The sequence below is a fragment of the Erpetoichthys calabaricus genome, chromosome 10 (assembly GCF_900747795.2).
Source record: "Erpetoichthys calabaricus chromosome 10, fErpCal1.3, whole genome shotgun sequence".
Classification (NCBI taxonomy): domain Eukaryota; kingdom Metazoa; phylum Chordata; class Cladistia; order Polypteriformes; family Polypteridae; genus Erpetoichthys; species Erpetoichthys calabaricus.
In genome coordinates this window covers 97,587,073-97,611,208 of record NC_041403.2, presented here as the reverse complement: position 1 = coordinate 97,611,208, position 24,136 = coordinate 97,587,073, and the positions used below count along the sequence as shown (strand labels likewise).

The 24,136-nt window shown below is 36.8% G+C and overlaps 1 protein-coding gene across 4 annotated transcripts in view; it reads right to left on the bottom strand.

Annotated features, from left to right (window-relative positions):
- The window catches only part of rgs19 (regulator of G protein signaling 19), a 146,869-nt gene that overhangs the window by 66,097 nt on the left and 56,636 nt on the right, over positions 1–24,136 (bottom strand). The window contains exon 1 of one of the 4 annotated variants that reach the window (XM_051933304.1): positions 10,212–10,365. The exons of the other annotated variants lie outside the window; for them this stretch is intronic. Coding sequence (XP_051789264.1) covers positions 10,212–10,214 — 3 coding nt within the window. The 5' untranslated portion in view covers positions 10,215–10,365. Of the gene's footprint in view, positions 1–10,211; positions 10,366–24,136 lie in introns of those variants that run through there. 4 annotated transcript variants of the gene reach the window in all.

The window sequence follows — 24,136 nt, the reverse complement described above, 5'->3', positions numbered from 1 at the left end:
CCAAAAAGAATAAAAGAAGGTGAGAATGTCAGGGGCGGCTGTTTGAAAACACCCATACATTTCTTTAATTTTAATATCAAAAACTACAATAAAAGGTGTTTATATATTTTTAATATTATTGTATATGTAACAGTAAATGTTTATTGTATATAATTCTTTAACTCTGCTGCTTAGCTTGGACAATGCTATGCTCATTTTTTTGATCTTTAGAAATATATTTGAAAGAAAGGTCCAGGAGTTTTACAGAGTGTAGCAGCGAGATACAGATCTGGTTCAAATGTTTTTAACTCTGTCATAATTAACACACTACAGTGGGCTGGCACCCTGCTCGGTGGTTTGTTTCCTGCCTTGCGCCCTGTGTTGGCTGGGATTGACTCCAGCAGACCCCTGTGACCCTGTAGTTAGGATATGGTGGGTTGGATAATGGATGGATGGATAATTAACACAGTGTCAGCACATAATGGAGGTCTAATGTTCCAGAATTTGCTGTTTTTTGTGTAAATGAAGAATGCAGTTAAAAGAAATTCACTTTAAGTAAATTTATGATAAATTAAAAATCATGCTTAATGATCATTTTTTATTTTATAATAAGCTTCTACTGTTATTATAGAAAGAGGCCTGATTTGCCTTTGTTCAATATAAAATATGTAATAAAAGGGTTGTGAAGAACTAGAGCCTATACAAGCAGCATGGGGCATAAAATAGGAAACAACCTAGGATAGATCTATCACAGAGCAGCCATGCTAAATAGTTACATAAATTTGTACACTGTTTTAGAGCAATAGGCACTTCCTTCACGCACACATTATCACACATATATTTGTTCTTCCTACATAATCCCAAAAGAAATGTTCACTCTTAACACAATTACCAACATCAAATCTGTACAGTCCTATATGACATTTATTAATAGAAAAGGAATGTTCCTGAATACCAAGATTTTACATTTTTTATGTTGCAATCTGAAAATTGCTGGGATTGAAATGGCCTTGTTTTATCCTGATCCAGAGCACACAACAAACAATATAAATGCAGTAGTGTTTAAGTAGCAAAACTGAAATGTCTTAATTTTTTTAAGCTTGCTCCACCTTATGCCAGCACTTGGTGGAAGAAAAATTGTCAGCAACTACATCTACCAGTCTTTTGGAGTAGTTTGACTTGGACTTTGACTTGACCACTACGGAAAATCCAATTTCTTCTTTGCAAGCCATTCCATGGTAGCTCTGGTCTTGTGCTTTAGGTTCTTTTAGAATTCACACATGCACACATCCAAAGGGCTGCTCTATAATGACCAAAACCAAAAGGGATCATGGCACTACTTTCAATTTTATTACTGCGTGGCAAATATGCAAGCTGTAAAGACCTGGGGCCTCATGCATAATGCCGTGCGTAGAATTCACACTAAAACATGGCGTACAGACAACAGTGGAAATGTTCGTATGCACAAAAAAATCCAGAGGCATAAATCTGTGCATTCGCCAACTTCCACGTTCTTCCGTTCCATAAATCCCGGTCAGTGTGAAAGTAACGCACGTGAACGCGCCTGCTGCCACTCCCCAAACTCTTCCCAGAAGTACGCCTCTTTGAATATGCAAATCAATATAAATAGCCCTTAAGCTCAGAGTTCTGTGAAAAGGCAATGGCAAAAGGACGAGGGGAAATAGAAGAATTTCAGCGAATACCAAGTGGAGGCAAAGAAAAATGTACTATTTGTTGGTTTAAACAGTGGTATAAACAACAAAAGGTAGTTGATCGAGTGACAGAGTGGCGGAGAAACTCGAAAGCTCAAGTTCACAAAGTTGCACAGTGCCCGAAATAAAAAAGAAGTTGTCAGATATCAAAGTCACCGTGAAAGGGCGAATCTTAGCCCACCGTCTGAGTGTCATATGAAAGCTTATTTGGGTACAGAGAAAAAAAAAAACAGTGACACAGTGAAGAATAATGCTCAAAATATTAACTTTAATCTCGAAATTTCCACTTTAATCACGTAGTTTATTTTGTCATTAAAGTAGAACATCATAATCTTCATCTTAAAATCGTTTAATTTACTAGTTTCTCAAATCCCATCGTAACTAAAGTAGCATTTTAAATGCTTTGTTTGTATGTGTTCTTCTATGTGCTCTATGTGTGTGAATCACTACGTGCTTCTTAAACTGGCTTTCTCTTCCTCTGACAGGACGCAGAATCCATTACATTCGTGATATTACACTTCTCTGAATAATTAAAATACTGAGATGTACACTTGATATTTTCATGATGATACGAATTAAAGCATGTATTAAACATGGGAACACGGTGGTGCAGTGATTGTTCATGCCTCACATAAGATGCTTGCTGTACTGTGTGCGACCTTCGATGAAATAATTTATTGCAGCAGTACTGTCTCTTTCAAATGTACTAACCTCCAATTCCTGCCCATCCTTTTCTTTCTCCAAATACCCAATCGCCACACAATCAGCTCTGTAATAGATGTTAAGCCATCTGTAAGCTTAGAACGGCGATTCTTCAAAACTTTTAAAGAACATTGAAATATCTTCGTAATGTATGTTTAATTATTCTATCCATCTATCCTTCCAGTGTCGTGCCAGCTCCAGCAAGAATACAGCGCGAGGCAGGAACAATCCATGAATGGAGCACCAGCTCCTTGCTAGCACTGCGACACCATGTCCTCACATGTTTAATTATTAACAATATAGATTATTTAAATGAAGTTAAAGTGTTATCTGTATAATATAATAAGCATTTTGCTGCATTTCATCTTAAAAATGATATTGTCATCATATGTAAATACACGCTTCATAAAGTGGCTCAGGTTGTGCAATATTATAACTGTATCGCAAGTTTACAGTGAGGTAACTGTACTTATGAGTACAAACAGTTCTACAAGGAGCACTTGATGGACTGATTGATTGTGTTTATAGTTCTTGGGATGAAACTGTTTCTGAACCGCGAGATCAGTACAGGAAAGGCTCTGAAGCATTTGTCGTTGAGAGCAGTTCAAATAGGCAGCATGGCTGAAGCAGCGTGTGCTTGATGCTGTATACCGATAATTCTCTTTCCGATCAGCTGCTGTAGAGCTGTAATTCCACACTCAGATACAGTGATATAAATACTCTGAATGGTGCAGTGAGAGTAATATGGAAAAAGATGATCCGCTGTGGCAACCCCTAACGGGAGCAATTGAAAGAAGAAGAAGAACGTGCAGTGAGAGTAACAACGCTAAAGCAGCTATGGTATTTAATAGTTTGGCTATTCCATGGACCATTATATTGTTACAGGTTAATTACAATCAGATGCCTTAAACTAATAAACAATATGCAGTTAATTTCAGAGTATTTGATAAAGCCGCGTCAGGGATGTGGATCAAAAAAAGAAATGGAAACCACACTGGAACAAAAGCACTGCTTTGACGCTGGGTGCTGCCAGTTTGCAAAGCCGAGCGGAGAACTTGAGTATGCCAGGGTTTGAGCTACCGTGAAAATGTGCGTGGCTTTACGCTAAGTTTAGGTTTTATACATTGCGATTTGAACGTGGAAACAGGAGTACGCAACATTTTTGTGCATACTCACCATTTATACATGAGGCACCTGGACACTGACACAAATTGATGAATATACACACATGCCTGGTCTGCAATATAAAGAAAGTCTTGCTGTATTTCTTTATATGCCTTATTTTGTGGCGCAGTAAATACAAATTATCATTAATGTGCTGGTAATCCAATTGTCCATTATTCACTCAGAATATAGAACCAATGTAGAGAGCACTTTAAGAGTGAGAAGCTCTTATCTGTTGTACCTTTACATGATGATCACCTTTTTCTGTCCTCATCAACCTACAAATTATTTAATGTTTGGAAAATGTCTGGGATTATAACACTTAAGAGATTTGTATATAGATAATGTTTTACATCTTATGAAGAATTATGCTTCAAATTTAACTTCCCATCTGCACAATTTTTCCACTACTTTCAAATTAGAAACTTTGATAAAAGGAACCTCCCCAATTTTTCTCACCTCCCACCCATTTCTAATCCAGAGGCACTACTGATCAGTCTTGAAGACTCAGACAGCATCTCAACAATATACAAAAGCATTTTAAACTCCCTTTCTTTCAAAGATCATAGGGTATGCTAGGGAAAGGATCTTTCACTTAACATCTCTGAAAAGGAGTGGAAGGCAGCCATGCATAGAATACACTCCAGCTTCACATGCACAAAACATTCAATCATCCACCTTAAAGTCTTTTATCAAGCACATTTATCTCATTTAAAATTGTCCAAAATGTATCCAGGGCAGGATTCAACATGTCCCTGTTGCAGTTTAGCTCAAGCCTCACTGGTCCACAAGTTTTGGGCGTGGACCAAATTAACATCATTCTGGACAAAATTCCTTGAATGCCTATGAAACAGTCTTGATATCACAATCACTCCTACCCATTAACAGCTGTGTTTGGTGTACTTCTAGATGGGCTTAAAGTGTAGAAGGACAAATTGATTGTAATTGCTTATGCCACACTCCTAGCATGAAGACTTATCTTGCTCAGCTGAAGAAACCCAGCCCACCTGTTATGAGTCAGTGGTTAACCGATGTTCTATATAAATTAAAATTGATAAAAGTTAAATTGTCACTTTTTAAAAATATGGCAAGATCTAATTAATCAAATCTTAGAATAAGCATTTATATCAGGGGAAAAGGACATTCTACTTTGTTGTTTTTAAAGATGTGCTAACGTTGTAGTCTCTCCTACAAGGGGGCTTCGCCCCCTGCTCGCTTCGCTCGCCTACCCCCGGCGTTTTGAACCCGTGCCCGCTGGGCAGCCATAGTTTCAGACGCGCGTTGTAGGAGCTTGCGTTGTTTTGAATCCGTGCTTACCCTGCTTCTGCGGTTTGAGATGTGCGTTGTAGGCGTCTATCCGTCAGTCGAGCTCGTTCGGTTTGAACCCGTGCCTGCTTTGCCTCCGCAGTTTCAGACGGTGGGTCGCGTTCGGCGTTTTGTACGATCCCAAGCAGCACATTATTCCTAACTTCATTACGCAGTAGTGCCACTCACAATATGGCGGCAACGCCTGCGCCTTCCGTATTATGTCGGGTTTTACCATGCTGTGTAGGTGCCTTTGCCTTTTGTACTTTCCCGCGCCTTCCGACATGCGATGTAGGCGCCTGCACCTTCCGGTTCTGCCTCCGCTGTGTGGTGTGGACGTTTAACTGTCGTTTTTTCTGCTTTTATATTCTGTATCTCGCTGTGCATGTGTTTTGTGCCTAGGTTTTTTTGAAGCTGTTGCATTCCAGTTTTCATCATCTGTAACCTGCTCTCCATGTGTTTGGCCCCGTTCTTTAACCTCTTTATGATGTTTTACTTTGTTTCCTACTCTTGTCTTTTATTTCTGACCTCACTTTATCCTGCTTGCGGCATGTCAGACGGTTCGTAGTCTCTCCCGTTTCGCTGTGGGGCGGGGGGGCTTTGTGTGGCGCCTGCGCACATTCGTAATCTCTCCCATTTCACTCTGGGGAGGGGGGCTTTGTGTGGCGCCTGCGCACTATGTCTCCTGCGTCTACGGGCAGGTCCCTGCGTCCATATCCGGTTTACCATTCTCAGTTAGTAATATGGATCTTTCTCTCAGGTGGGGGTTGAATTATGGCTTGTTAAGTTTGACATGATTTAATGAAAAGTTGTTTTCTTCAAATAAAATCAATAAAATTAAATGTTACATTAAAGGGAGAGCATACTTACAAAACATATATATTGCAGTTGTTTATGCTTAATTAATGTAAAACACTTTTTAGAACTATCATACATACTTGCGTTTAAGTTCTCCCGTGGATAAGTCGGGGCTTGATTTTACTGTAATTTCCGGTATTTTTATAATGTCGGTCGTATAAGTCGAATGCGGAAAACTCACGCTATTGGTCTAAGAGATTATGGTATGCTTACGCCCACCTGAGAGAGTAACCACAGAGCATACTGCCTTTTTTTCTATGTATTGTGCCTACGTGACCACACAGTAATACCCAAACTGTTAAGAAGCGACGTTTGCACTGTTTTGTGTTTGTTGTATCTCACACCCTCATAGACCTTTATCGTAAGAGCATCCCTTATCTACGATTTGATTTGATCAGAAGAAAATATGAACCTGGTTTTAAATTATAAGTCGTTGAAGTGGTGAAAGAAATTGGTAACTGCACTGCTGCAACAAAATTTGATGAATCTGAGAAACTGGTGCAAGATTGGAGGAAGCGGGAAGATGTAAAAAAAAAACAATTTAAGTGTCATATTTTTGAACGGTCATATAATTCGGGGTCTGAATTTATGATCAGTTTTTTGGGTTTCAAGACCCGACTTATACGCGAATATATACTGTATATTTTTCATTTTTAAATTGTTAAGTATTATGTGTTGGAAAAAATGTAGATTAGTTGCATTTAGATTAGATTAGACTTTATTTAAACCCTAGACTTTAGGTTAACAAAATGTGAAACCTGATAAAGGGGGTATATTCTTTTTCTATTCACTGTATACAGAATGTACCATCAGCATCTTGACAGAGTTGCCAGGCCATTTGCAAACTCCTTTGCAATATATATAAAGTTTATATGTACTAGCTGTGCTACCCGTCTACGACAAGTTGAAATCTAAGTAATCAACATAGATCTCATGTTTTTTGTTTGATATATGAGTTGTCCATTTGGTCTGGCATAGTAACATGAACTTAATCCCTTACTATACAGTATATCAGTCACAAAGAATAAAGGTCATTGTATTGAGGCTCTGTGGGACTACGGTGGGTCACCAGTGTGCATACTTTAACAGCCGGCACGGAACAGCACAAACCGATCTTCAAATACTGTATACCTTGTTCGTGTAAGTGGAGGCTGTGCAGCCCAAATACTGTACATAAGAATTAGCCTCGTGGAGCAGCTCTGGTCAAAACAAATATTAAAGGGCCCTCCCAAGTGACAGAAACTGTGTGAAACACTGAAATAATAATAATAATGCATTTTATTTATAGGGCACTTTACATTAGCAGTAAATCTCAAAGTGCTACATAAAAAGTTTAAACACAAGCAAAGCAAAATAAAAACAGAGATAAAACAACAATAATTATAGCATTCATTCTTGTTAATAAGCTTTCCTAACTAGAAAAGTCTTTAGCTGTTTTTTAAAACAGCCCACAATCTGCTGTGTTCTTAGGCTCTCTGGTAGGGCATTCCAGAGCCATGGAGCAGCGGCTGAAAAGGCTCGGTCACCCATTGTATGAAGTTTGGTCACAGGGGTGCGAAGGTGGTAGGTATTTGTAAAATGGAGGTTTCTTGTAGTGGATTGTAGTATGAGGAGTTCCTTAAGATATTGTGGAGCATTTCCATGGATACACTGGTGAGTAAACAAACACAGTTTGTATTCGATATGGAGATGTAATATGTGTTACTATTTACAAGGCAAAGCATTTTTATCTTCTTGGTGAAAGGAAAAGGTGAGAACAAATAGGAAACTAAAAAGATGTGCCACCTGCCTGAAGCAAAAAGATGTAGTTTGACATAGCCAATCAGTGTACCGAAGATTGGAACTCGGTGAATGCAATGATATACAGTATATATATATATATATATATATATATATATATATATATATATATATATATATATATATATATATATATATATATTTGAACTTATTGCTAGTTTGTGTCCATTTGTTGTTTGCAGCATCAGTGCTGGAAGAGAGACAACCAAAAGACTGCTACCTGTGCAGCTCCACCACTTCTATCACTACTTCAATGCAGAGTGTATCATTCTGTGCATGACAGCACTGCCACAAGTACATGATAAACAAAAGGCATATGAAGTCTGCAGCCTGTAGAGGCTAGTTTAGGCAGTTTCTAGAACATTTTTACCCTGTTGTTTTCCTATGGCCCTCAGCCTTATGTATGAATTGACTGAACTCATTCAGCCGTAAATCAACACATTGCTGTATTTGTTTGGAAATGTGTAAATGCATTTGTAGAGACTTCTTTTTTACAAAGGTAACTGGAAACATTGTTGAGTTAGGTTTTTGTAGGTTTATAAATCAGATTGAAATTGTTTGTAAAAAAACCCCAAAAGGTCATGCAAAAACATAATTTATCTTCGGGGATTAATAATAAAGTATATCAAATCAAAACCAAATCAAACAAAGCTTAATAGGCATATTTCTAGTTATTCTTCTCTTCATAAGCTTCAAACTCATCCATTTATTTACAGTATGCACTCCAGTTTTAGTGGTTCTGAAAGATAAAGCAAATTCTGCTAGTATTGAGAGCAAAGCAGGAATTGAAAATAAAAGTGGTGCCAGACTATTGCAGGACACACTTTCATACACAGTCATAGTCACTCAATCCTGTGTGAACCAACCTAACACATACATCTTTTATATGTCTAATAATTATTTAAATATATACACTATGCATAACATTAATTCAGCATTCCCTTATGCCCTATTTCCAAAACTCTTTTGCCTCTCAAGATTACAAAGTTAATTTTTTATCTGCAATGTATGCAATAAGATATTTTTATCAAGACAGTTTTTTGCAACATTACAAATGCACAATCCAGTCATTTTTCTGATGTAACATGACAGTGGAACAGTTGCCATCTGATATCATGGCTGTCTGTACCACTAATGTCAGAGTTACAGCAGTCCAACTGAAGTGTCCAGCATCATTTTAAAAAGCTTTTCATCCTGTGGTTCTGAATAAGATTGTAAATGGATTCCTTTACAAATTAGAAAATTTCATACAGTGCTGTTTTTGTCTAAAAGCAAGCTGTGTCACTCACTGTTAGAGTAAAACACTCTTATCTATGAATTGATCTTTCTTTAGGATCTGTTGAAAATCAAAAGTAACAGGTGAAATACTAGAATGCACACTAGATGTTTATCATTTATTGAAAAATAATATAGTTTATATTTTAATCTGGCAAATATATACAATTATTGTATATATAGTATATAGTAATTGTATATGTACTGAGGTCGCCAAATGATTGAAACCTAAAGGTTACAAAGACAACTTCCAAATTTTTACCAATGGGTTAAAAAAAGAAACCAGTTGGATGACCTTGGTTTCTTTCTTTCAGAGATTGTTTTGCAATGCATAATCGTGTTTGTGGGAAGAATGCAGTTTTCACTGTCAAGGGATCCCAGCTTTTCAAGAGTAGGTGGAGAGGCTGCTGCTTTGTGATAGTAGGGCTGGCTCACGGCCCAGTTACTGCCAATGAGCTGGTAACCAAAAGCCAGGGCTAGGATCATTCAGACAAGAAATTCTAATATGCCTCAACTTGAAACTATAAAAAAGTCAATGTAAAGTATGAAGAAGTGCACTCTGCAATAAAGATTAAAACAAAATCACCATTATTGAGCATGACAGAAAGCAGTTAGCTAGTCCTTAAGCAGTTTATCCACCCAGTGCGCAAACTATGTAATTTATTATTGCCATTCTTGAAAATTGTATTTCTTGCCTGATGGCTGCCTGGAAGTTGAGCTATTAAGCATCAACAGAAGACACATGGTTGTGTTATTCAGGGTACATTTAATTTACTTAACATACCATTGAACAATTTTTGCTGTTCTTAAAAAGAAATGAGGCAGAAGGCCACTAAGAGGCTTGAATTGATAAAAAGTTGTCTGGTAAGGAAGAAAATCTACAGATAAAAGGAACTGATGCTGCACAAGATAACCCTGTGGTGCAGAAACAATTTCCTGCCAAAAGAAACTGCTGCTGTCTTTGCTGAAACAAAAGCTTATACAGATCTTCAAGTGCTATATTTGGCCTAGCTGTTTTGATATAGGCTTTTTTTATTTTGTTAATGTGTCTTTTCAAGTAAAATTGAGAAAAAATAATGTGCTACTTGGAAAAAATATTTGCATTAATAAGGTATTCATTTCCTCCTTCTTTAAATGTCTTTGCCAAATTTAAAATTATTTAAATCAATATAAGAAAAGCTGTATTGATATTTAATCGCACATTTCAAATGAGAAATGTATATTTACAGTAAGTATTTTTAGAATTATATACACCAAGATATACTTGTGCCAAACTCAACAAGTACCCCAGAACAGGAAGATTACTCTAGCCAAATCCAAACACCAAAACAAATTTAAGACATTAAACACCTGTCTCAAAGCAAGAGTTCTATTTGCACAACTCTATTGTGATAAGCATAAATTAATTTCTATTACCATTATTTGCCACCCTTCTCTTCATTTCCAGACACATCAGATATCAGCAAAGCATTTACTTTTTTATGAGAAAACTCTGGAGGAAGACAGGAGCAAGAGATGAGATAGTGTACTGTATCTTGTTCCAAATGGTACCAAGAAAAACTGACTTCCTCCTTTACCATCCTCCATTACTGCAATAATAACAGAAGGTTGTTATATTATTAACCTTTTATTTAATTATTTAGTTAGTTGTTTAGACTTTGGTGTTCTGTATATATTGTGTGTATATCTGTCTGCTGTTAATATGCTAACGTATGTAAGCTGTTGAAATATTGTAATTTCCTCTTGGAAACAGAATATTCTATCTATCTATCTATCTATCTATCTATCTATCTATCTATCTATCTCTCTCTCTCTCTCTCTCTCTCTCTCTGTCTGTCTGTCTGTCTGTCTGTCTGTCTGTCTGGGTGTTTATGGTTCAGAATTAAGCTGCAAAAGATTAATCTTCTTTTAGTTAATTTTGGTTGAATGAACGTCAAATTTCCATATAGTGTCTGTTAGAAGAAGCAAAAGGCTCCAAAATATGTTTTAATTTTTAGTTTAGTTCTTCCTCAAAACAACATATATGGAAGTCTGATCATCCCTGTGTATGGAAAGCCTAAAAGATAAAAAGTAGGTTTTCTTTAGTATACAGTATACTGTATCCATGCAGGTACAGCAATGCAAGTAAAGTTATTCAGATATTGAGAATAAGCTACAGAAAGACAGAGGAAGAGGGTTCTTGAGAGATACGGCCAAAATGATTCATGAGAATTTGCTGAATTTTTCAGAACACTTTATTTACAAAAAATGATTATGATTATTGCTATAAAATCCCTCATTCTTTTACTGTTTCTTTTTCTTACTGTTCTGTCTAAGTTGGCAGCTGTGATGCTTTAGAAATCAATTTTCCAACTAAATCATACTTTGTCCATTATTCTGGTTTATCAGCAATGGTACGGTTGCTCACAATGAGAAGTAATCTTTGCACAAATATATGTACACTACAACAAATGGTGAATGTCCTTTGAAAAGACAGGCTGTGTTGGGGAATACCTTTACCAGCAGATCAGAAACCATCTTGAGGTCTAAGGATTGTACAAAGAAATGCTTAGCTTTGCACTGTTGTCATTACTCTGAAATGATGACTAATATGTCATCATTTAATAATACCAATTAAATAGCAAGCTACTGTAGGCATTTAAATTTAAAGTAGGCTACGGCTAGTGATGAGTGAAATGATTCACGAGAAACTTCATTTGCAGAAAAACTCAATGTTTTGCTTTGAAAAAATATTTGTGAAATTGAGTATGTTTTACTTCCAGCAAAATTTGTGCTTTTTATACAAGAATAAGGGAGTTTAGTACCTGTCTGGAAGCATATTCATGGATTAATTCCCTATACATCTGCCTCTAATTTAGTATTTAAATAAACATCTCTAGAAAGAAACAAATAACTGGAGGCATGCATATCCTCATCTAGGATAAGGTGGTAGGTGGAGGCGACCTTCTTGTAGTGAGTTGTCCTATGAATAAAAAGAAGTAATGCGCATTATACTACATTTTAGTTCATCTTCGTGTGGAAAATATGCAGCCTATTGCATTGTTTAAAAATGTACTGCAGTCCTCCTCAATGATGTGAATTAAAGGTATAAATAGATGTGATTTTACCAAAGTGGTATGGATGTTTTCTATCAAAATAAAAACATTAAACAAACAAAAAAGTCTTCAGTGAGTTTTGTGTTTTGCAATTATGAAATTGCAAATTCATATTGAAATTTTCTTGTTTCGCTCATCACGAGTTACAACTAAATCTTAAAATAAACTTTTAACAGAAGTGATGTAAATAGGTAAAATGGGGATCTAAAAAGGAAAAATGTACGGTTACTTCTAAGCAACGGTAAATTAATTACTGTGATAATACAAGTAAAGAGTCAAAATGTCTATTGATGGCATCCAAGTTTTGTGTCCTTGAAAAAGCTCTGTATTTGTTTACAGAGTGACTACAGCTAGACTTGCTGTACTAAACTTAACGTATACATCACAACATTCTTCTTTGATTGTTACTTGGTAAACAGAGCCTGAATCCTTTCCTTCCACTTGACCATTGATAGAGTTCTCTGAACTGCCTCCCTTATCTGGTGCTCAGATTACTGCTATATCCATTTTAACAGTCTTCCTGTTCAAAGTATTTAAAATTTATTGTAATGTGCACATAGTGTAATGAGATTCTCATTTGCATGTCTCCACATGGTAGCAGCAGCAGTATGACATATTAGACAATAAATAAATCCAACTGCAGATAGTGAATACGACTACAAACACTATTCAGGCATGAGTATGATGCTAATGTGCTGACTAGCCCTATGACTTAACAATAAAAACTGTACCTTGGTCTAGTGGTGTGAGTGCTAATTTCCCTATAACACTTACAAGAGTGGAAGAGAAAGAAAAGTGATTGTGCAGGACTTGTTCAATAGATAGATAGATAGATAGATACTTTATTAATCCCAATGGGAAATTCACATTCTTCAGCAGCAGCATACTGATACAATAAATAATATTAAAGAATGATAATAATGCAGGTGAAAAACAGACAATAACTATGTATAATGTTAAATGTTAACGTTTACCCCCCCGGATGGAATTAAACAGTCGCATAGTTCGGGGGAGGAACGATCTCCTCAATCTGTCAGTGGAGCAGGACAGTGACAGCAGTCTGTCGCTGAAGCTGCTCTTCTGTCTGGAGATGATACTATTAAGTGGATGCAGTGGATTCTCCATAATTGATAGGTGCCTGCTGAGCGCCCTTCGCTCTGCCACAGATGTTAAACTGTTCAGCTCCATGCCAAGAATAGAGCTTGCCTTCCTCACCAGTTTGTCCAGACGTGAGGCGTCTTTCCTCTTAATGCTGCCTCCCCAGCACACCACTGCGTAGAAGAGGGCGCTCGCCACAACTGTTTAGAACATCTACAGCATCTTATTGCAGATGTTGAAGGACGCCAGCCTTCTAAGATAGTATAACCGGCTCTTTCCTTTCTTGCACAGCGCATCAGTATTGGCAGTCCAGTCTAATTTATCATCCAGCTGCACTCCCAGATATTTATAGGTCTGCACCATCTGCACACAGTCACCTTTGATGATCACTGGGTCTATGAGGGGCCTGGGCCTCCTAAAATCCACCACCAGCTCCTTGGTTTTGCTGGTGTTCAGGTGTAGGTGGTTTGAGTCGCACCATTTAACAAAGTCATTGATTAGGTCCCTATACTCCTCCTCCAGCCCATTCCTGATACAGCCCACGATAGCAGTGTCATCAGCGAACTTTTGCACATGGCAGGACTCCGAGTTGTATTGGAAGTCCGATGTATATAGGCTGAACAGGACCGGAGAAAGTACAGTCCCCTGTGGCGCTCCTGTGTTGCTGACCACAATGTCAGACGTGCAGTTCCCAAGACGCACATACTGAGGTCTGTCTTTAAGATAGTCCACGATCCATGCCACTAGGTATGAATCTAATCCCATCTCTGTCAGCTTGCCCTTTTAAGGTCTGAAATTACTAGAAGGACTAGAAAAAATGTACATTTAATCAATTATTGGATTGTGTCATGTAGTATTTCTGTGAAATATATGCCATAGAAACCATTATACAGTATATTTTCTTTATTAGCTGAGGTCAAGTGAAAATAAGAATGTTCTTATCATTGGGGAATAATTAAACTAAACTAAAATTGGTGCAATCCAACATTACAAATTATAGATGTGAGAATTATGAAAGTAAGAATTACAAAGGAAACCAAAACTAAATCGCTCACCTGTATGTACTGCATTTTGATTCTGAAATGTCAGTTATGTTCTGAAAGCACTGAATATTGTAACCAATTACCAGTACACTAGTACTATAAATCACTTTAAGTCATGCTAAATGCAAACAAGAAAAGGAATGGAGAAATAAAACACAGTATACCAAAGAGCTTGCTGAGCACTGAAATATTCATTGAGTTTTGATTCAGGATGATTTTACTATGAGGACATAGAACTGTTGAGTTCTATGAATTAAGTTTTGCCTTAAAGTAAGTTTTCAATTTCTCTTTAATGTAAATAAACAGCCCAAAACATCCTGGTATTGGCATAAAGGCCCCTCCACGTACTGTATGTCTTCTTGATAAAAATGTTGATAGATAGATAGATAGATAGATAGATAGATAGATAGATAGATAGATAGATAGATAGATAGATAGATAGATAGATAGATAGATAGATAGATAGATAGATAGATAGATAGAATCCATGATAACTGCCTTAAACAAGGAAATGTATCATGTACTGTATGTTTAATTAGCATTAAATAGTTCTAAGTAAAACTTTAACTCATATCTCAGGAAGCAATGTTATCAGCACGTCTGTTTTATGTTTCATGTCATTTTAACTTCAGTATTTCTATGGCACATCTCTATATACAGGTAAAATTCCATTATAACGAACTGCCAGGGACCTAAAAAATATTTAGTTGTAACGAGTATTTCGTTGTAATGAGATTCTGTACTTGTTACTATAGTGCTTTATTTAACTTGTATCCAGGCGTTTGCAATCATTTCAATAGCTTCTTTCGCGTTACTTTTAATCTCCTCCTGCCTACAAGTTATGCTGATGAGAATTTTTCTCAGTATTTCCTTGCGATAATACACTTATTGGTGCGAATGATGCCCAAATCCAGTGGCTGAAGCGCTGCTGTGCAATTGGTTGGGAGGTATTCAAAGCAAACATTATCTGAATGTGGAAGCATGTTGTGGGCAGCACAGTTATCAGTCAGGAGCCGAATCATTATTTCTTCTTCATATTGTGAGGTTTCTGAACTCTTTTGAGACCCCCACTCCCCACCCAACGGGAACGACATGCTGAAGTGCGTCCTGAAGCGCGATTGCAGCATCTGTGGAAGATTGTTTGTCCGTTGCTGGGGCAGGGCAATAGGAGGCTCACATTGCTGCAGTGAAGTGCCACAGAAGCAAATCATCAAAGATCGGGGTCACGCTATAAGTCCCTGTCTTGCACCCCAAAACACGAGGCTTAGTCTCAGTACTTTAGCAAACCAGCTTTATTCAGCTTGAGACAGGAACGGCACAGTTATTTATTGTAGCGTGATCTGCCACTCAGCTATACATAGACATAGCAGTCAGGCAGGGTTGTGGCCAGGTCAGTGATAAATTAATCATGTTAAAGTATCAGCATTTACAATTTACGTGCTCCTAACCTTGCATCACCCATCGAGATGTTTTCTGTTTACTTTGGCAGAGAGACGCAGCATATCTGTGAGCCTGCTATTGCCCCGTACAGACGCGGAGATCACACTTCGGGATGCTCTTCAACTTGCTGTCTAGTTGTGGGAGGTCCCAAGAGAGTTTACAAACCTCACATTGTCTTGAATGAGTGCCGCATTAATAGGAATGTTTCTTGAACGAGCATCACTGAACCACATAAAAAGGAGGAAACCCAGCATCTGGTGATGTCCATGAGTTCAAGACTTCAGGCTATCATTGCCAGCAAAGGGTATTGAAATGAGTATTAGAAATTAACATTTTATTTCCAGTTATTTGATTTGTCCAATTACTTTTGAGCCCCTGAAATGAAGGGATTGTGTTAAAAAAATGCTTTAGTTGCCTCACATTTTTATGCAATCGTTTTGTTCACCCCACTGAATTAAAGCTGAAAGTCTGCACTTCAACTGCATCTGAGTTGTTTCATTTAAAATTCATTGTGGTAATGTACAGAACCAAAATTAGAAAAAAGTTGTCTCTGTCCAAATATTTATGGACCTAACTGTACATTTGCAACCCGAGATTTTTCTACCTTTTTTGCTCTGTCTTTCAAGAAACAGTGTCGATGGTGAAATTTCAAAATCACTGGCAATGTCTTTTTTCTTTTTGCAGCAATTGAGAGCTGCAAAAAATGAAAGTTTTTTTTTTCTAATATGAATTGTTATCATTTTTCCGTGTCTGCCGTTTCTATAGGAGGGTGACAATGAGTTAAATTCCAGTGGATGTTTTTCAAATGTTGACGAGCAATAAGCAAAGGGTATCACTGAAAACCGCAGGAAACAAAAAAGACAAAAAAAAAAAAAACAGTACGAGGAAAGTTCGAAGAAAGTAAAAAAAAACGACAGTGTTTCTGTTTGGGGATCATTGTGCATAACTGAGCTGCGGCCACAGAACTAACTGCTCTGTGGATGATTCATTCAGGCATTTCAAGGTCTTTTGTATGCTTCGTTGTAATGAAAGTATCTGCTGAATGTACTTCGTAGTAGCGAGATTTCTATAGACTCGTGTCATATGGGGAAGCTGTCGGGACCATAAAAATACTTTGTTGTAATGAAAATTTTGTTGTAAAGATATTCGTTATAATGGAATTTTACCTGTATACTGTATATATATAATCCAACGTCTGTCTGTGTAAATTATTACATTTTTAAAAAAAACGTTTTATTGATTTTTTTAAAGTTTGTCTACTTTCTCTACTGTGCAGGTGGAGCTGCAGGGGACAGCTAGTTTTAATTAAATTCATTAAAAGTCAATTTGGTTTTCAAAATAAAACTAGCAATATTACACTTTGCCATTCTTCAGCCAATCAACACTTCTGAGCATAGTTTAATAAATACAGACATTTTAACTCAAAATGTCAAAATGATTCTGAGATCCACAATTGTAGTTTAAACAGAGTAAAATATTTATATCATTGTGGGTCATTGTGACACGCGCACAGTATCATTGCGATCTCAAACATAATACTTTATTTACTGCATATATTGATAAAGAAGGTCAGAAATCATTACTTCCATTAATTTTTGAGCCAACTTTTATCATTACAGCGTCTGTCCCATTAGCTTCCAAGACAAGGCTGGATTCAGTTCTATATGTGGTGCTATTCAATTATGGAACACATGTATAGATCCACACTTACTGTCACTGGGGTATGGATCAAAGTAAAAAAATCACAAGACAACTCAAGTGGATACATGGAAAATGTACATCAAAATTGCCAGGGTCAAGCCTGTTTCAATTGCTCTTTTGTGTAATAAGCTGCAACTACATACAACAGACATTTTAATGACTTCATTTTATTTTGAGAGAAACATTGCTGGTGTTAGTGTGTATTGTTTTTTATTTTTCATTTCATAAACATTTATCAATACATGTATCTTTGTGTGTCTGTTCTAGCTTCCAATAATTAAAAGTCATATACTGTATATGAGATTCACTGATCTTGACTTTGCTGACGATGCTGTGATCTTTGTGGAGCCAATGGAGGCTCTGATCAGGGCTCTCGAGAGCCTGAGCGAGGAGTCTGAGTTTCTGGGCTTGCGAGTGTCATGACCACTTGGGCACAGCCATCTGCAGTGTGTAAGTCTGTGGAGAAAGTGTCGACCTTGTCAAGAGGTTTACTTACCTCGGCAGTGACATTCATGTCACTAGATACATGGAAGTCAGTAGATGGATTGGGAGAGCATGGGGGGGAGGGGCTGGGGGGGTCATAAGGTCACTGGAAGGAGGTGTGTGGCGCTCCTGATATCTTTGCAAAAGAACGAAGGCCCAAGTCTTTAGAGTCCTGGTGTTTCCTGTTTTGCTATATAGTTGTGAGACATGGACGCTATCCAGTGACCAGACATGAAGACTGGACTCCTTTGGTACTGTTCTCTTCAGAGAATCCTTGGGTACCACTTGTTTGACTTTGTGTCGAATGAGCGGTTGCCCACTGAGTCCCAAATGAGGCACGTTATCTGCATTGTGAGGAAGCGTGAGTTGTGGCACGATTCCCCGACTGTGATCTAGCTCACAGGATCCTCACTGTTGAGGACCCGAGTGGCTGGAGCAGGCCAAGGGGACGCCCACGTAACACCTGGCTGTGGCAGATAGATCAGGACCACATGTCTGCCTGGGGTGTGGCCAACCAGGATTCCGAGCTGTTTCGTTGTGTGGGGGGTGCAGCAACGCACTGTACCAGTGCATGCTTCCCAACCTGACCTGATCTATATGACTTTGAAAAGCCCTCAGTCGTTTTTATGTGCTAATTTAAAAGAAAGTACTGAAAAACAGATTCAGGTGCTAAACAGATAGCTTACAGTAGTAAATGTAACCTTTTTTGAGTCTCTACTTTGATTATGAGGCATATAAACAATACTGTAACATTAAATGACATTCACTCCACCAACTCAACCATCTATAAATTTTTCTTATTGATTTTTTTAATTGGAGGGTAGGAGAAATCACAGCTTATGCCTAAAACATAGAATTGAAGTTACAAACACTATGAACAGAATTTAAGTCCATTACGGGTAATATAAATATACCATCATGCAGGCAGAACATTCAATCTCCAAACAAGTCTGTAAAATTTAATTTGAAGCAAAACCTCTATGAACAGTACGAAACTTTGAAAATACACAAGCAGATCTGCTACAAGAGGTACTGGTCACCACAGGTTTACTGTTAGTTTAATTTAAAAAGTAATGTCAGTATTTTGAAAATTTAATAATTAAGATATCATCATACATCTATATATATAGTTGAAACAGAGAAAGAAATAAAGTTTTCCTCACCCAGTCCTCATATATTCTGTTGTGCCAACTATCAAATGTAAACCGCCAGGGAGTGTCCTTTTTGGTGGACCAGTCCAGTTAAATGCTTATGTTTAGGCCTGACTCTTCAAAAATGTGACTGGAAATTAATACTTTTCAAGTTAGTGTGAATGAATGCATCTGTCACTAATATAAAGCTTGTTCAAGCGATCACATTTTTTAAAAACTCTACTAATGTATCATTTAAAGATACTTGTTGGGTAACTCTGACAGACATTAGGAAACATTTAGCAAATGTAGATTTGCATGAGTAACTGCTGAAACTGTTATACATTTTATGGTTACACCTCAACCTTCAAGTCTGGCAGAAATTAGGATGTGAAAAAGGGAACTGCATGTGAAAAACATCTCTCTACTTTTGATAAATCAGCTCACAAAAAGATTACAAAGAGAAGTTTGACTTTCTGCAGTGTGTGTGAAACAGAAACACTCAATAGCCTCTTCTTTACACTGTGCCCAGGCTTTGATCGTTTCAATTTTTTGGAGTAGAAAATTATTGTATGATATTAGAATTACATTCAGTCGTGGTGTCAGAACATTTTCAATAATATATGCCTTACATTTTTACCCCACCTTTACCATTATATGATATTCTAGCAGTTACTCTCATCCACTGCAAGAGCTAAATTCCCACATGAATTCCATGGTATATAAATGCTGTAATTTCTTTTGCCAATGAAAGCCATGTAATTTTGTTATTTACGTGTAAATAAATGCTCAGATCATATAATATGGGAAACATGCAAACACACTCAAAGTTTCCTGCAAGTATGTTAGAAAGACTACTAAATATTTGGAAAGATCTAAACTTAAAACAGACAGTTAAGGGCAGATATGCACTGTGACCAGTTTAACTCACTTTCTTATGAACATGAAACAAGCAGTGAATCCAGTGCTTAGTCCAGTGTGTTTAAACTACAACAAAGTGGGAACAAAGTATAATGTCTTCTTTGTTGCTGTAGTACCATTAGTCACCCTCAAGCCTAGCCTTATACTGTACATCATATGCTGAGCGACGAAATAATGCTAGACGAAGGTAAAATAGAAAATAAATATTGAGACGACATTCCTTCACAAAGCATCTCCAGTATATCTTCTTTGCCAGACTGGTTACAATAGTTGTGTTAATAAAGCTATGTGAAAGTTCTTAAAAATTAAAAAGTATTAAAAAAATGATTTATACCATATACTTCGAAATACACAAATATACTGTATATCTATCCTTTATGGTCATTTGTTACTTTAACGCAAGGACTGTAGTTGAAAATGAAAACTAATATTATATTTTTTCAATTCAATAACTAATTTGCATTGGCATTAAAAACAAGACTGATTAACATGAGTAAGAATGACATGATTTTCTTAAAAGTTTCTATTAATTTACCATTAGATTATACCAAAAAATTCTAGGCAATATAAAATGCAGTGCTGTAAAAAATATAACTGAATAGCATAAAATGTTTATTTAAAATACAACACAAAAAAAGAACTTCAGTCTGAGCCGTATGATATATGTTATGTGATGCCTTAATAAAATTTAACATCCAGTTTAAAGGTACTGCTGGAGGTGAAGAATATAATTCAAAAGTAAAGCGTACTGTAATGTTTTGTTGTTTGCCAATCATATACTCTGAATGGTATACACATATTCATTACTTTTTTGAGTCCACCTTTAATAATAATAATAATAATAATAATAATAATTATTTACATTTATATAGCGCTTTTCTCACTGCTCAAAGCGCTCACCTTTAATATTACACAGCTGAATAGATACTGGACACACGGAAGAAACCAACCCTGGACAAAACACTCACTCTAAGGCTCAATCATACACTCACCTACATGTGCTGGTATCAATTTTAAATCTCCCATCAAACTAGGGTGAAAGTTCAGACTTTGCACAGACAGAGATTACTTGGAAAGGGACTGAAAGAAAGCCCCTGGAACTGCAAGACTGCAGCATTAACTCTATGCCATTGAAGGATGAAACACTTGAAATTGCTTCTCATGATTTTCTTTCTCGGTGCATCTTGGTGCTAAATCCAGGGTCAGGTAACAATATTTTCAGCAAAAGTGACACAGATCTTTTTCTTTGTATGTGGTACAGTAATGTTTTAGCTTTATGGGAACACAGTAAATGAGAAAAGGCTTTTTTCATGTGGATTTGTGCACCTCCATACTCTGTACTGCATAACATCATCCTTCTGTGTTGGAATGACACACTTTTCTGAATGTAGAATTACACCGTATATCTGATGAAAATCATAGGGAAACACACTGAAGGTTTATTGAAGTACATTTAGGTGGAGAGTTTCAGACATGCTAAGTTACTTTCAAGACAAATATGCAATTAAAACTAAAAGTGTCCATAGAACATTCCATAGCTACCAACAAACATAGATGTATATTCCGTAGTAGTTTATACAATGGTGCTCCGTTTTGGGGAATTAACCTTATTGGCTTGGCTGTTAGCCACTTACTCGTTGTTACAATTAAGTTAGTTTGATAAGAATGAAGAAAAGTATATGGGGAAACACTATGAGGTAAGTGTCATGATGTAAAAACAAAGGTAAAGTGATTATCTGATTCTGATTTAGGAATGGCACATGAAGTGGAAGCATGAAGTGAAAATATCACCTGAAGTAACTGTTTATCTTAAATTTCACAATAAAAGAATATTTCTAAAAGATCAGTCATATGTGAAGCAACAATACTATATGTTTGAACCCTAACCCTAAAACTGGCACATTTACTCTTTTTTTAAACTTTATGAATATCCTTACATTATTTTCAATAAATAGTGCCTGCCCAGGCATGAATAAATAACTTCAGTCTGTATTATGAAATGCTTAAGTATAATATATACCTATTTTTGTATGACACAAAAAAAGTTTGAAGAGTTGATGTCAAACTGTAATGACATTTAAGTAAAATAAACAAACTTATAAATACAAGATAACTCAAACATGCCCCCTAAAACAGTCTTACGATGTTTGAGTGGGGGTTTTATGAGAAACCTGTTATAGCTACGCAAAGACAATGAAATTTGAAATGATAATGTCACAAGATAATTTTTAATGTTTTGATTATCTTCTATTCTACATTTTTAGCATGCTTTTTCAATTTTATAATTGACTTTATTTTTGGCTATTTTTGTGTGGTCTGCATGAAGAGTTTTAATGATGGAGAGCTGAAAAATAGATGGCTGTATGGATGGTATAAAACCAAATACAGTATAGATAAAATAATAAAAGTTTTTGTTAAGTATATACATGCTCTTGTACATTAATGGCAATAATGAATGGTTATCACATTTTTGCCATCTACAATGTACATTGAAGTCAGTACTGAAAGGGAGACTTCTAAAAGTATAATTACAATTAGTTTAATTCATTCACTGACCTATTTTTGAACAGGCTGATATCTATAATGAACATAGTCGACCCATTTTTTTTTAGAAGACTGGCTGAGTCTGGATTGCTATTGTTGAATTCATATGAAAAGTGAACCATTTTTGTAATACATTTAGTTTTAGCAGTGTTGCAGGCATACATTTTCCAATGGTTATGAACTCTTGTTCATTTTTTGTTCAGTAGTTTTTTTATTCTTGCACCTACAGCATTGTGTGAATGCTGTAATATAATCTTTTAGTTATGACTGATTATTTTGAGATATTTTGGCCTTTGTTTCTGCTCCCAGGATAATGGCAAACCAAGACATCTCATATCATTCAGCAGCCCTGTACTGTACTGTAAAAACTCATTTAAGGAGATAAAATGAATTCACTGATTCTTCTTCTTCTTCTTTCGGCTGCTCGTGTTAGGTGTTGCCACAGCGGATCATCTTCTTCCATATCTTTCTGTCCTCTGTATCTTGTTCTGTTACACCCATAACCTGCATGTCCTCTCTCACCACATCCATAAACCTTCTCTTAGGCCTTCCTCTTTTTCTCTTGCCTGGCAGCTCTATCCTTAGCATCCTTCTCCCAATATACCCAGCATCTCTCCTCTGCACATACCACTGATTAATAATATAATGATATGGTTGTAGGGAGAATACTGACATGATTAATATAACTAAGTGGCATACCTGTAAAAGCTGTGTTTCCATTTTGACAATGTCACAGAGGGAGGGATAGTGGTTTGTGCTGCAGACACAAAACTCCCGGAACATGGCTGCCTGTGTGGAGTTTGTATGTTCTCCTTATATCCGTAAAGGTTTTCTCCAGGTGCTCAAAATCCCTCCCACATCCCAAATGTTGAGTTGATTAGTAACTCTGTACTGGGCCAGCATGTTTCCAGTGACTACTTTCTTATTCAAAAATAATGTTTACTTAGATATCCGTTGAGTATTTGTTATTTAGAAGTCTGCTAAGACATTTTTTAATCAGGAAATGCTATCTTTAAATGTACATGAAGTTCAGTTAATTATTTAGCAGCTATAATAAAATAAAAAAAAAACATAACAGTACACTGACCCGCTTAATCCAATTAAGACTTGCAGGTGGCCAGACTCTATTTTCTCAGCAGTAGTGCAAAGCAGGAAATGGCCTTGAGCAGTGCATCAGTTGATCGCACGACCCAATCACACAGACACAGGAAGAATATGCAAAATCTATACAGAGTCAGAACAGTTTTCTTCAAAATAATGTAAATTAATTACAAATTTAAAATACAAAATGACTGTATAAGTATTCACATTCAGTATTTAATAACTGCACCTTTGGCAGCGAATACAGCCTTGAGTCTGTGTGCACAGATCTCTTGTCAGCTATGCACATCCTGACATTGCAGGTTTTGTCTGTTCTTTGCAAAACTGATCAACAACTGTCAGGATACATGAAGATCGTGAGTGAGCAGTCTTCAGATCTAACCACAACTTCTCAATTGGATTGAGACCTGGATTCTGATTTGGCCTCTACATGGTATTAACGTTGTTTTAAGCCATTTTTGTGGCTTTATACTGTAGTTTTGGCTTTATGTTTGGAGTCGAGATCTTGCTGGAAATCAAATCTTCTCCAAAGGTGCTGGTTTCTTGCAGACTGCATCAGGTTTCCCTCCAGGATTTGCCTGTAGTTTGCTCCATTCTTTTTATCCCACAAGCCCTCCAAGGCCTGTTGCATGATGCTGCTACCACCATGCTTCATGGTGGGGTTGGTTGTCTTTCTGATAATGTGTAGTGTTCAAACCTAGCATTTAGTCTGATGGCCAAAAAGCACAATTTTGGTTCTCATCAGACCAAATAAACTTTTCCTAGCTGACTTTAGAGTCTCTTAT